General features: G+C 37.7%; 1 protein-coding gene across 1 annotated transcript in view; it reads left to right on the top strand.

Annotated features, from left to right (window-relative positions):
* The window catches only part of ZZEF1 (zinc finger ZZ-type and EF-hand domain containing 1), a 77,324-nt gene extending 67,747 nt beyond the window's left edge, over positions 1-9,577 (top strand). Inside the window, exons 51-55 of the mRNA XM_072415636.1 lie at positions 1,102-1,200; positions 2,102-2,267; positions 3,897-4,044; positions 5,235-5,306; positions 6,448-9,577. Of these exons, the coding sequence (XP_072271737.1) occupies positions 1,102-1,200; positions 2,102-2,267; positions 3,897-4,044; positions 5,235-5,306; positions 6,448-6,522 (560 nt within the window). The 3' untranslated portion in view covers positions 6,523-9,577. The remainder of the gene's footprint in view (positions 1-1,101; positions 1,201-2,101; positions 2,268-3,896; positions 4,045-5,234; positions 5,307-6,447) is intronic.
* The last annotated feature ends 4,191 nt before the right edge of the window (positions 9,578-13,768 follow it).

Below are 13,768 nucleotides of genomic sequence, written 5' to 3'. Positions count from 1 at the left end.
TTGTAGTTCTCTCCATTGGCTTCCATTTCACCTTAGAATCAAATTTAAGCTCCTGTGCTTTGCCTTCAAATCCCTACACAGGTATTGTCCCACTTACATTTACAAGACTTCTCTAGAGCTGCCCCGACTCTGGAATGGTCTCCCTCGCCCTATTCGGCTTGCTCCTATTTTCTGCTCATTTAAAAGAGCGCTCAAAACCCATTTTTTCAAACTTGCCTACCCGTCTTCTTCTGTCTTTTGAAACCACCACTATATATCTCCCATCCTATTTTGTGTGTGAAATTCCCCCACCTACTAGATTGTAAGCTCTTCGGGGCAGGTTCTCTCCTCTTGTATCACTGTCTGTATTGGTCTGTCATTTGCAATCCCTATTTAATGTACAGCGCTGCGTAATATGTTGGAGCTATATAAATCCTGTTTAATAATAATAATATGTGAGATATGAAATGGAGTAGGTGAAAACATTAAAAGTAACTTCAGTAGGTTATAGGAAGCCCTGGACCAAGTTGATCCACTTCCAAACAAAACATCAGCAAATCAAGCAAGACCATTGGAGTGAAATCATCACTGCAGCAGTTTTGTGTGTTGCACTGCAGAATAATGAAACCTGCCCTGTTTTCACTCATAATACCATGGTTTGTTTCAGCCCATTTATTTTTAGTAGGCTATTTATCACATCTCAAGACAATGTGCTTTAACACATGATGTATATAATGTTCTAAATATAGCAAGATGTATGTTGGTACAACCTTAAGATGGCAAACAAATACTCATTTCTGCATCCAATTACATGATTATTGTTCTTGTGTGTGATAGTGAGTGAAATGTGAGCTAATTTCTGATTGGTTACCATGGTACTGTTTTTCCTCTTCTCTGTTGTATATAACATGGCATCTAATATCAGTTCACTTTTTGTTTGGAAACTTTTAATCTCTTGAAAAGTCAAACTTTCTGTAATCCATGGACAACACTCCCACATTTGTCTGTTTATTCAATTTTTCACAGCCGTTACAACACATACAAAACACATAATTTTTATACAAGGTTATGTACCATTTTTGCACATCACTAATAATATTCTCCTCTATTTCTGAAATACAGGTGATACATTATTCTATCGATTTACATCTGACATGAGCTTTACAGAGTGGGGTTACAAGTTTACTGTGGCTGCAGGACATCGAGGCCGATTTCAGACAGGTTAGCACTTCTCTGTGTAAAGATGGAAATATTCTATTTACATGTCGCATGGTTGAGGCCATATTATGGTGGTTAGCCATCTTGTTTGATTGAGGTGCTTTATTTCCTCTTTCTTTTTGTACCCGGTTCTTTTGTTACTTCTTTTCTTAACAGGTAATCAGATTCTTAACTTTTTTTGTTGAGGGTCTTTATTGGAGATTTTTCCCCTTACACCATTCTTTTTGCACAACAATAAAAGCTTTATTGAGGTTAAAACCCTTATCCACCTTATTTAAAATATATAAGTTTTTACTAGGGTGAAATTTCAAAAGGAAATTTGGAAGCTTTGGCTGCAGACTTCACCTTCTGCTAATAAAACTGCCTGGCTATTATGCTGATTCTTTGGATTCAATGTTTCAAACCCTACCACCACACACAAATCAGCATTTGTGACATTGTCCTGGTTTTATTGGTTATATGCCTGTTGGCTTTCTGATTTAGAAAACTGGGACTGAAAATAGCCAGGCAAATATCATTTCCAGAGGATGTTGGCAGTGACAAACTATATCTCAGGTTAAAGTTCCTTTAAAACTTGGTCCTGTAAATATTAAAGAATAATTTTTTTTATTTCAAATAGGGTTAATGTTTACATTTCCGCCACTTGGATGATTCAGGAAGGTCACCATTTATTATTCAAAATGTCTTTGTTTTTACTGAAATAAATGCTATTGTTTGTGTATGGAATCCTGCAATCTCACATGGTCTCCTGAGAGGAACATGCATTGTTAGAAGTACAAGGAAACAATTTTCTCTACCACAGCATGAAAACCTATCATGATCAACCAGTTTGTTACAAATAGTTCATTTTTAATTGTAAGGATAACTTCATTCACTTTCCTAAGACTTTATTATTTCTTGTTAGGGTTTGAAATCCTGAAGCAGATGCTGTCTGACCAGAGAGTTGTGCCTCATCTCCCACTGTCCAACATATGGGAATGGCAGGTGGATGTGGCATGTCGGCAGACGGGCCACCAGCGATTAAAGGCAATACACTTGTTACTCAAGCTGTTACAGCTTGGTCCCGTAAGGTATGGAACCACCGATTAAAATTGGCTTTCGGTTTTTCGTCTCCATACTTTTCTGTAAGATAATATATTCTGATGTCTGCATTTCTAAATGTCTGGTACTTGTCCCATATGTGAATACTGTCATCCAAATGTAAATAATGTATTATTTATTCCGTATGCATTTTAGCTATAAATGTTCATGGGCTTCCCAATTTGACTATTTCCCCAAGTTTGGCTTCTCATAAAAGAAAACCCTATTCAGGAAAGATGATTTGCATGTACGAGGGGTAGTTGCAGCTTTCCTAGACCGTTCAAATAAAAGTCCTTTGGTTGGGCTGCAAACCAGCTCTCAGCAGCATTTTGACATCAGAAATGTCCTCAAAACGTTGCCCCTTCAGGCGTTTCTTCAAATTCGGGAACAGTTAATAGTCCAAAGGTTCCAGGTCAGAAGAGTAGGGGGGATGGTGGACCAATTGGAAACCCAGGGTGTTCAATTTGTCAGCCACAATGTTGGACATGTGCACAGCTGCATTGTCCTGCAAAAATAGGATCCCTTTGGTCAACTTTCCACGCTGTTTCGTCTTAATTGCCTTCCTCAGCTGGGCCAGGAGGTTAGCATAGTACTGTCCAGTGATACTATAGCCCTGAGGTAGGTGATCCACCAACAGAATACTGTCCCATAAAACGGACGCCATGACTTTTTCGGACGATTTCTGAGTTTGAAACTTCTTCGGCTGTGGGAATCCGATGTGGCGCCATTTCTTTGACTGTTCCTTTGTTTCAGGATCATAGATGTGGAGCCAGGTTTCATCGTTAGTCACTAACCTAGCCAAAAAGTCCTGTGCAGCTTCAAAATGGGCCAAAACGGCCTTAAATGCTTCAACTCGTTCCTTCTTCTGATCACTGTTCAAACATTTCGGCACCCACTTCGCTGAAAGCTTGCGCATGTCTAGGATAGTGGTGATAACAAACCCAACACGCTCCCGTGAGCTGTCAAGTATCTGGGCTATCTTTTTTTGCGGATATTCGCCGATTCTCAATAATCAGCTCATTGACAGCATCGCAGGTTGCTGGGTAAGTTGAGGTTGGGGGGCGCCCACTGCAGAGCTCATCCTCAGTGGTGAAATGCCCAGTCTTGAAACGAGATATCCAGGTTTTGACAGTGCTGTAGGAAAGACACTTCTCCAAAAGTGTCTGTGACATCTGAATGTCCTTTGCTGACTTTCCCTGGAAAAACAAAAACTTAATGACGGCCCGTAACACGACAACGAAGTGAAACTTGCTTGTGCTTCTGCCATCACAATTTCCCACTAAAAGAAAAAACAGTTTTAAGAATCCCAAAGACCTGATATTTTCACAGTTACATACTAAGATATTAGGCTGTCATATGCCCCCACACTCATTTTTCTATTCCATCTGGAAGTGGGCAAAGCCAGGAACTTCTCAGCACCTCCTCGTAGCAGAAGCTCTGTATTTGAAAAATGTGAGCCTCCATGACCCATTTCTTCACTAGTACTATAGGTAGATTTTGGCTCCTAACATTCTTAGGAAGTGCCATGTATTTCCTAAGGTTTTATTTTATTGCTTCATTTCCGTTTACATATGTGACATTTATTTGTTTTATTTGTTTTGTATTGTTTTTTTTTTTAGTGACTGTGACTTCAAACTGCTGAGACCACTGTGGCCAATTTTCACATCAATGGAGAATGCTGCTTATCAAGATGCATCCAGCGGAGTCCTCCTTCCCCTACACAGGGCACTTACAGAGTTATTTTTTATTGCAGAGAACCGTGCCAGTGTAAGCAAGTGATATCATGGATGTACTATTACTACATAAGCGATAATTCTTGGTGTTAATAGGGGTAAAATGGTAAAAGAAAATATCTGTTGAAATGTACTGGATATTTTATTTGGCAGAACTAATAATTTATGATCCATAAGCATGATCAATTCTTAATTGCTTTGTCCAAAGAATTTAGTAAATACAATGCATTTATCAAAGCAATTGTTTTTTCAAATAATTAAGTTGTGTATGGCCAGCATAAAACCCTAATTTTAACATATATGTCAGGAGCCTTGTTGGCAATTTGTAATGCTTAAGCTGGATGCACAATGCTTCAATGCAGCACACCACAACACACAATAAACTACCATGCATTGTGGTGTTCTGCTTTGCTAAAAGTTTTTATATGCTTTTTCCCCCTTGTGTTTTGGTGTATTAGGCATCCTCTAGAAAGCATCCTTTCTATATCGTCAGATTAGTCCTTTATCTAGAATCTTAATGGGGAGTGGATACAAATTACCATGCTGGCTAATTCATTAATTAGAAAAATTGGATGTGCCCAGCAAATATCAATTACTGTAGAAAGAATATGTTCCTTTCCCCCCAGTAAAATTACCTATACATGTCATATATGGTTGTCACTCGTGACACAATCATGAAATATCATGTGGCTGTTGTACGACAGTCATTTGATGATGACTTAATATCATTTGAAACATCCTTGGGAAAGAAATGTTAATAAAAAATATTTTTAATATATGTTAAAAAAACGTTTATTTGGGCAACAAACTTTTTTGCTCTTCTGTTTAGCTTATATCTTAAAAACGCCTGGTTTAGCTTGATGTAATGTTATGGATAAAATGTATTGTAAGAAAACGTTTAAGTAGTGTGTAATAATAAAGTACATTGCTGGGAAGGTAAGACACGTTACTGACGCAGGAGGGTCAGTGCAGAATTTATAGAAGTGTGTGAGATGAAAAAGATTCTTCAGTCAATAGCTCTTAAGACCACAAAGATCAGCAGTCCAGGCAGCAGGACAATTGAATATAAAAAGTGATGTTCTTCAGGAAGGCCTCTTTAATTTTTTTGTATGTATTATTAGGAAAATTTAGTGAATTTCATTTATATGTAATGAAACAGTAGTGATAAGACGTGAACAAATCAAGACCCACTTTTATAGTCTTTTATGGTTTTTGTCACTGCAGGAGCTTGGGTGTTTGCAGGATTTTCTCATTAGTTTAACAACGAATGAACAAATCAGCCATTACACAGAACAGGTAAGCAGTGCATGATTGTATATGCAACTAAACGGCCTCTTTGGTATTGTCCTAATAGTTATATGTTTTACCTTGGGATATAATTGCATTTGTACTTAAGATAGCTTTGATTTTGAAGAACAAGTAACCTGTATTTAGGATGCACCAGCCATCAGAGTGAGATTTCAATTTGATTGAACTCACACGGAAAAAAATATTTCTACAAGATGTCAGGGAAAAGTGCTTCATTCTCCAGCCTGGCAGCCTCCTGCTTCAGCTACTAGTTTAGATTAAATCGAGTAGCATGAAATTTGATTTGTACTGCTTAGGCTGACTGTAGTTCAATAGAATTACAGGACCAACAGATGTACCTTACATAAGGCAGACATTTGCTTAAAGCTGATACTTCTATCCACTACGCTCAGAATATAACTAGATCTTTTTCTTGCAACAGAGACAGCCAAAAAAGAGCCCCAATAACCATAGATAATAGAGAAATTATTGTGCACTGACTCACTAAGAATAATGGTTGCCTAGCTAATACTGCTGTTTCAATACCAATAGTATTTTGTTAATTACAGACCTCTAACAAGTATAAGCAGATGCATGATTTGCTGCATGCATGGTTATGTGTAATCAATTCAACCTATGCAGCCAGCATTTTCAGAAGGTGAAGTCAACAATGGCCTTCTAAATATTTCTCTCAGCACAGGTGATCAGACATTAGTAGTCAACAATGGCCTTCTAAATATTTCTCTCAGTACAGGTGATCGGACATTAGTAAGACGTTTGAGCACTGCATGACGGTCACATGTGTGTGCATGTTTTTGACAGTGACCAATCCTGTCAGATGAAAAACTGAACATATCCAAAGTGACTGATGGGTTCTGATTTATAAAAACAAAAATCCCTCTAATGATATATAACTTGTTGCAGTCTTAACTAGTTCAGAATTTAGTTTCCATTTCCTAGACTGTATTTTATGTAAGTAATCTACCAGATTACTACTCTGTGTTAAGATTTCCCCACATTATGGGGCCAATTTTTTGCCTAAAGTTGGATTTAGGTTTAAGCCAGGCCTAAAACTGTTCTGCCCTCAATGCAACTCAGCAAATGTAATAATTTTGTCTTCACAATATTGGTTTTTCTTGCTCATTTACAGGCGCTGAAAAACATTGCAGCTATAAGCTTTGCAGTCAACTACCCAAACAAATCGACTAGTGCATGGACTGCCTGATTCTGTGGCATTACCCTGGGTTCTAGTTCCAGATGATGCTGCATGCGTTGATGACTCTCACCTCCATGTAAATGAAGCTTTCTTAAAGCACCTCAATGAATGAAAACTGTACATTTGCCTCTGAACACACTTGCACTTCCACCATGCTGTATATTAATCCAAATGACATTTTTTGAACAATTGCAGCACTGTTTTTTTCATCATGTCACACAGGCTTTGAATGCTGAAGACATTGTAATGTCTGTAAAGCTGACATGCCAAACCAAGACTGGAGTACCTGAAGACTTGGAATAGAATGTGGCTGAAGTTGTATATTAATGAAAAGTTTATAAAATTTCCCATGATTCTGTAAACAGAAGCCCTAGCTAGAAAGAATTCCCCTCAGAAATGCATTATAAAACACTTTGTTATTCATATTTTGGATTTGACTGTTTGCTTGTTGTGTATTTATCACTTTACAGTAACCACACAGAAACAAAAAGACCTTTATTTGTTCTTAAAGGGAGACTTTACATTTTGTATTTTTCACCGAGAAATACATTTGTAAGAATTGCATGCTTACACCTTAAATACGCAGTGAGAAGTACAGTTAGCCAAAAGCAACCAATTTACATTTCATTTACCTGTGATCAGACCAGAGAGTTCTGGTTGCTTTCTTTGGTCAACTTTATTTTACACATTGCCATTTGCCTTATGAAGTAAGTATTACAAGGCTTATTTAATATTTTAACAAGAAGGGAAAATAGTAATTTCAACTAGCATTTGCTGTAAACTGCCACAGCATATCTGTGAAAAAATGACCTTGCATGTGATTGTCCCATTTTAACCATGTGAGGAAAAAGTCTTCTTTAGTCTCGCGTAGTTGTTGGTGAGGTAAGTTGCTTAGTAGTTTGATGTACACATTACTGCACAGTGCCGTCTAGCATCTCAGGAGCAATGGTATGGCCTCGCAGGCTGTTTTAGGCACACATAAATTGCATTTGTTTTCAGTACTTAAGTTGCATTTTTTTTCTTTTTTAACAGGAAATAATTTTTTTATGGGAAGAATTTCCAGTGAACTGTATCTTACAGTATTGGGTTTTAGGCAACCCAATGAAACCAATGAGGGTATCTGGAAAATTAGGTGTTCTCTTTTTTTACAGTAAATATTTTGTACCATGCTCATATATGAGGGCTTGACTAATCTGTTACCAGCTCTTGTAATAGGTGTCACTGATGTGGTTATCAAATGGCAGTCTATAAATATGTGGTGTAGTTATTGCACATTATTGAATATGCGCTACTTCTCCTCATCATATATCCTTTCTTTTTTTTTTATTCTGCTACATCCATTCAGATTTCAAGATGCTTGAAGTTGGGCTAGATGTGTCATTTCCAGCAAGCTTTACATTAAACGGGTTGTTTCACATACACTTTCTAAGTGTTTTCACAAAAATACAGCAGCCTGTTCAGTAAAATGTTCAGGAAGCCTTTCTTTTAATGTACTTTCTGCAGTGTTACAGCACATACAGAAGTCTATAGGTATGGTTAATTTTATTCTTTATGTACTTTAAAGATTCTTTTTCCAGTAAAGACTGCAGCCAAAATTGTCTGACTGTACTGTACTGATGTAAAAATGTTTAGATACATAGGTGCACACAATTGCTTGGTCTTCTATGGCATATAGGGTATGGAAACACGTCCGCATATGTCTCTGGCTCCCAGATAAACTGTCTCCTGCTAGCGATGTAAATAATAAGTTTTGCTATAAATTGACGGGGGCAGTTGACAGAATTGATCTTCTGGATTCTCTAGTTTGCCAACTGAATTTCTCAGTTGGCAGAAAACTAGAAACAAACTGGTACAATGAGTGGGGGGCTTTAAGTTCCAGTAGAGGGGCTACTGAAGAGATATCAGCTTGGAGTTTATGGTGAAATCCCTTGAAAAAACTGTATCACCTACAGAATAATGACAGTCATTTGTGGGCTTAGCCAGGGCTCAGCCAGAAGCTCTAATAGATAATAAAAACAATTAAAGGTCCCCCTTTCCTATTACCCACTGTTCTGACCATTTATCATTGGATGGTTTGTGTCTGATTTGTACTGAAGCAACACGTGCCAAATGTTTTTGGTGGAGCAGTATTGTAGAGCCTTTAAGATAAGGTTCTACACCGGAGACCATTATCTTTGCCTACTATTACAAATCAGAAGCGGGAAAACATAATTTATGAAAAGGCAAAAACTGCAGCATTATCTTTGAAATCGGGAATGTGACTAGTCGTTTGTGGCAAGTGCCATTCGCTATTTGGCAGAACACTGGCTAAGCAAACACAATGTCTACTCCAAGCAAAATACTTTCTTCAATCATTTTAGTCTGCAATGAATTTGTGAAACACGTCATATCTTTTATGTGCCTGTAAAGCAGTACAGTTGTTTGTAAACAGATTTTAATTTCTTAAACTTTTGTATATACTTTATATAAGGTATTAGTTTATTTAATTTGAAAATGTTTGATGGGAATAGGCAGCTTTTCTTATTAGAAGCTCCAGAAAGAACCTGAGGCCGGTAATGCTGTGGTGTTCAAAAATTGGCCAGTATCCAGTGTGCCCTGTGAGATAGGAAAGGATTGCACTTTCACTGCACTGACTTTGCTAGTAATGTTAGCTTATTATGGGTCATATCCACTGAGGCTCCCAGCACACAATGCATAACAAGATGACTGTTCAAGGATATGTCAGAAACATCTACTTCTCTGATATGGCCATTTACCATTTAATAAAACATTGCTGGCTTAATGGTATGCTGACAAAATGTGCCTAATATATACAATTTAATATGTAAACAAATACACACTGTACTTAACATGGTTTCTGATATTTTCTTTACACATTTTAAGAAAATGTTTTAATTTTTTTTTTGGTAAGGGGGTTAAGACTTTTGTTATTTGGTTGTAAAGAAGAAAATATAGTATATTATAAATTTGACATGTAAAAAAGTTATACATATGATCTCGGTATAATGTGCAAATTATAAAAATATATTGTAAAAAATCACTAATAAAATAAAGTGAATGCAAACTGTCTCCATTTTTAAGTTTCACTTTTAACAATGTTATTCTACTGAGAGACTTTTAATAGGAACCAATTTCAGTCCAATAAATGTAAGGGTTAATTAAGTGGAAGAATATGGTGATGACTTGACAGCAAAGTATTTTGTTTTCCTTCAAGTACAGATCCTATTTTTTCATTTATAAAAACAATAAAATGCAATGCTAACCTAATAATAAAACCATAGTTATAACTGAATGTAAATACAATGTAAATTCCCGTGCCTCTGTAAGGAGAACAATGATGCAGTATTGATGCGTAAGTTTGATTTTTTACCACACTTTGCTGATAGTGGAAGAAGTGGCATAGCTTATTAGAACCTGAATCTACTTGCACATGTACCACCTTTCTTTCATCCAAACAAGATATTTCAATACACTTCTAAAAATACTTCCATTACATATGCTTTTTTTGCATAACGAATGTGCAAAGGGTTTTATTTATAAATTATTCCCCCTGCCGAATTTTCTGAAATTTTGCTGGTGGTGAATTCTATGGTCCTATTTAGTCTTATTTTTCTATTAAAACAATGGGCACAGGTGGCAGAAAGCATCAATCATCAAAAGTGCACAGCTGTCACAATAGGAAATAAATGAGAAAGAAACACAATTTATTTGAAGCGAGGCAAATTTATAAATAGAGCCTATAGAGAGCAAACATTTAGGGGCCATCTTAGAGAAAAGCTTTTTCAAACTATTCGAGAACTTTATCCCTCATCTTTGCATGTCCTGTCCAATGCTTGCCTTAACAGTCATCCACCACCACCAAAGACCTTACACTCTTCCTTAACCACTGTATACTCACCTCTGTGTCTTCCATCACTACTTACCTCTCCAACATTTACACCTCTGTGTTCTACCACATACTTCACCACTATCACACAGACATGCACTCCTTCATAACCTCTGCAATGCCCCCTTTACCACTAATCACCTCTGCTAAGCATGTGGCCTTTCATGTTGCAGTGCTGTATATCGGGTGGGCAATTAAAAACATGTAAACAATGGGGCTCTTGCGGGAATTGGTCACCCTCAGGTCTAGACTGCGGGCTCTGGAATTGCGTACAGTGAGTTGGTGGATGCAACGCACACGCCAACAATATTACTATAAAGGTAATAAAGCTGACACACTTTTAGCTCGTAAACTGAGGGATATGCAGGTTCGCTCCTCCCCTGGAGCGGTTATGGATGAGGGCGGGAAGGTGCAGTACGATCCCTCTCAAATCGCCTCCTGTTTTGAGGCCTATTATTCAAAATTATATCAAACGGTTCACTGTGCCCAGGCTCCGCTTGGTAATCTATTGAGACCTAAAATTGATTCGTACCTGGCTCAGGTTGTTCTTCCTAGAATCAGGTCAGACCTTATGGAGCACCTAAATGGTTCCATCACGGAAGAGGAGCTCGCGAAGATTATAGCCCAACTCCCTTCCTCTAAAGCTCCCGGCCCGGATGGGTTGCCCTATTTTTATTACAAAACCTTCCAAACAGAGCTCTCTCCATACCTCCTGAAACTCTTTAATGATTTCATGAAGGGTAAACCGATCCCCCCCTCTATGCTGGCTTCTCATGTAACAGTGATACCGAAACCGGGCAAGGATCCATTAGACTGTTCGAGTTACAGACCAATAGCCCTTCCTAATAGTGATTTAAAAATTTTCACGAAGATTTTGGCATCTAGGCTGTCTAGACTTCTTCCCTCTCTTATTCATGGAGACCAAACCGGCTTTATCCCGCATAGACAGGCAGGGGATAATACCAGACGGGTGGTCAATATTATCGATATTATTAATAAGAGGAAATCCCAGTACCTGATTCTTAGTCTGGACGCCGAAAAGGCTTTTGATCGCCTTAGTTGGCCCTTTATGCTAGCCACCCTGGATAAAATGGGCTTTACAGGTCCATTTGTAAAGGTGATTAAATCACTTTATACAGCCCCCTCAGCCTCAGTCAAATTGCCTCATGCCTCCTCTGCTGTATTCTCCATTGGAAATGGAACAAGACAGGGTTGTCCATTATCGCCCCTACTTTTCGCTCTGTGTATAGAACCATTGGCAGCCAGTATTCGCTCCAATCCCAATATACACAGGATCTCTGTACACGGGAAATCATAAAAGCTATCATTATATGCTGATGACATCCTTTTGACTCTTTCACAGCCGACTGTTTCCCTCCCTAACTTATGGAAAAACCTAGAGGAATATGGTGCAGTTTCAGGATTTAAAATTAATTGTTCTAAAACGGAGGCTTTACCACTCCATATTGCTTCAACAGAGCTGCAGGCCCTGAGAGACTCCTTCTCATTCACCTGGCAGGTGGACTCTATCAGTTACTTGGGGACACATATCACTTCCAAATACACTCAACTATATTCCCACAATTTTCCCCCGTTAATACGGGAGGTGAATAACTTTTTAACTAAATGGAAAACACACCCTATCTCGCTTCTGATAAACATTTTGATTAGATATATTCTTTTAATTAGAATAAAATACAGTTAAACCTATCAAGTTCCACACTAACTTATTCAGACTAAACAGAAGTAGAATAGATCCAAATTTTAATCAACTATTTATGTAGGCACATTAATATCTGCATCTGTGTAGCTCAAAAAAGGTTCCCCTGCAACCATAAAGAGAATTGTGCAAATGAATGTAACAGAATTTATGCATAATTATTTATTTTTTTAAGCAATAGTTTTGACATGATCCTCAATGGGTCTTCTCCAAGCCTTTAGTTTGAGTAGTGCTTTAAGATGATTGTATCAAACCAATCTGTCTAGTTTCATAGTCGCATAATAAACAGGGACCTTTTCTTACTGCAACACTAGCTGTGGCCTTATATGCTGGAATTACTGGTTAATGTATTATGACAAATACCTTTAAGTCCAGAAAGTATGTTAATCCATTTTAGAAAGAAAACTAACATTACAGTATCGTTGTTGTAAGGCTGAAAGCTTATTATGTTGCAGTAGTTTTGCAATGTTTTTATACCCCCCACAAGTGTGTTTAATGCAAGTATTCCAACATTTGTCTTTACCTATGTGTAATTTAACACACATGTCTGCCTAATGCAAACTGAGTTACAAATGTTACAATTAAAAAAAAAAGTAATTGCTTTTCACCAGGTTTGTCAGGGTAAACTGTAATGATAAACCTATTGTTTGAAACTGTTACTCAAGATATAGAAGGAAGAAAGTTTATTCTATAACACTTTTTTATTCTTTAAAAGCTGAGCTCCCAGCACATATAAGTACCTGAATGAAGTGACACGGGCACCAAAGAAAGTTGATAGCAAGACAAATCTATTACTATTTGTAATATTACCTGTTTTGTAGCCATGCCTTTGATCTTCAGTCTAAAAGGAACATACTTAGTGATGTTGGACGGCGAGGAAAGACTAATCTCTGTTTTTCTAGCACATTGTTTATCTTCATTTATTTCAATTAAGTCTCTTTTCTACTCTCTGTGGGCACTATATAGCTTAGTTTTACCGGACTTTTAGACTATACCACATTAGGACATGACTGGATATTGCAGGGCAAGCAAGGAAATATTCTTTGGGCATTTGGTTCCATGTGGAGTGCTTGCCAGACTCCTGTCAGTGCTCTGCTCTCTCATTTCCATTATATAGCATCATGGAGGCATATCGCCAATGAAAAGGGTAATCTGAAACCTAAATGGGTTCCTGCTGCCTGCTTACAGTGACTTTGGTTAACTTCTGCCATTGGACCCCGTAGTTACTGATCTTCTGCAAGCTGTAAGGTTTTAATGAGTATGTACTCTGCCTCTATCTCTGAGCCTGATTACCATTGGTCAGGGTTTCCCCACCTCTCTTTTAACCAGTGAATCAAAAACCACTTTACTGATGGTGCAAATGTCTGCAGCCATGTTGTTAGTTCTGGCTCCATTGTCTGCCTTCTTGGCTAAGGTTTATACTATATTGTGCAAGACCTAATGGCTACAATAATTTTCTGGCTTATTTGCTGACTCTATAGACATACTCTTACACTGTTTCAGGGAAATTATGTACCTGATTCACCAAAGGCCTTAGTGGCTTCTGAGCCATCAGCCATAGACATTCTGTCTGATTCTTAAATGACCTTACCCCTGATGAATCACAGTCTACTGTTAATACCTTCAAAGGTCTGCTTGCCAGCACTATT

The sequence above is a fragment of the Pyxicephalus adspersus genome, chromosome 1 (assembly GCF_032062135.1).
Source record: "Pyxicephalus adspersus chromosome 1, UCB_Pads_2.0, whole genome shotgun sequence".
Classification (NCBI taxonomy): domain Eukaryota; kingdom Metazoa; phylum Chordata; class Amphibia; order Anura; family Pyxicephalidae; genus Pyxicephalus; species Pyxicephalus adspersus.
This window is presented reverse-complemented; position numbering and strand designations above follow the sequence as displayed.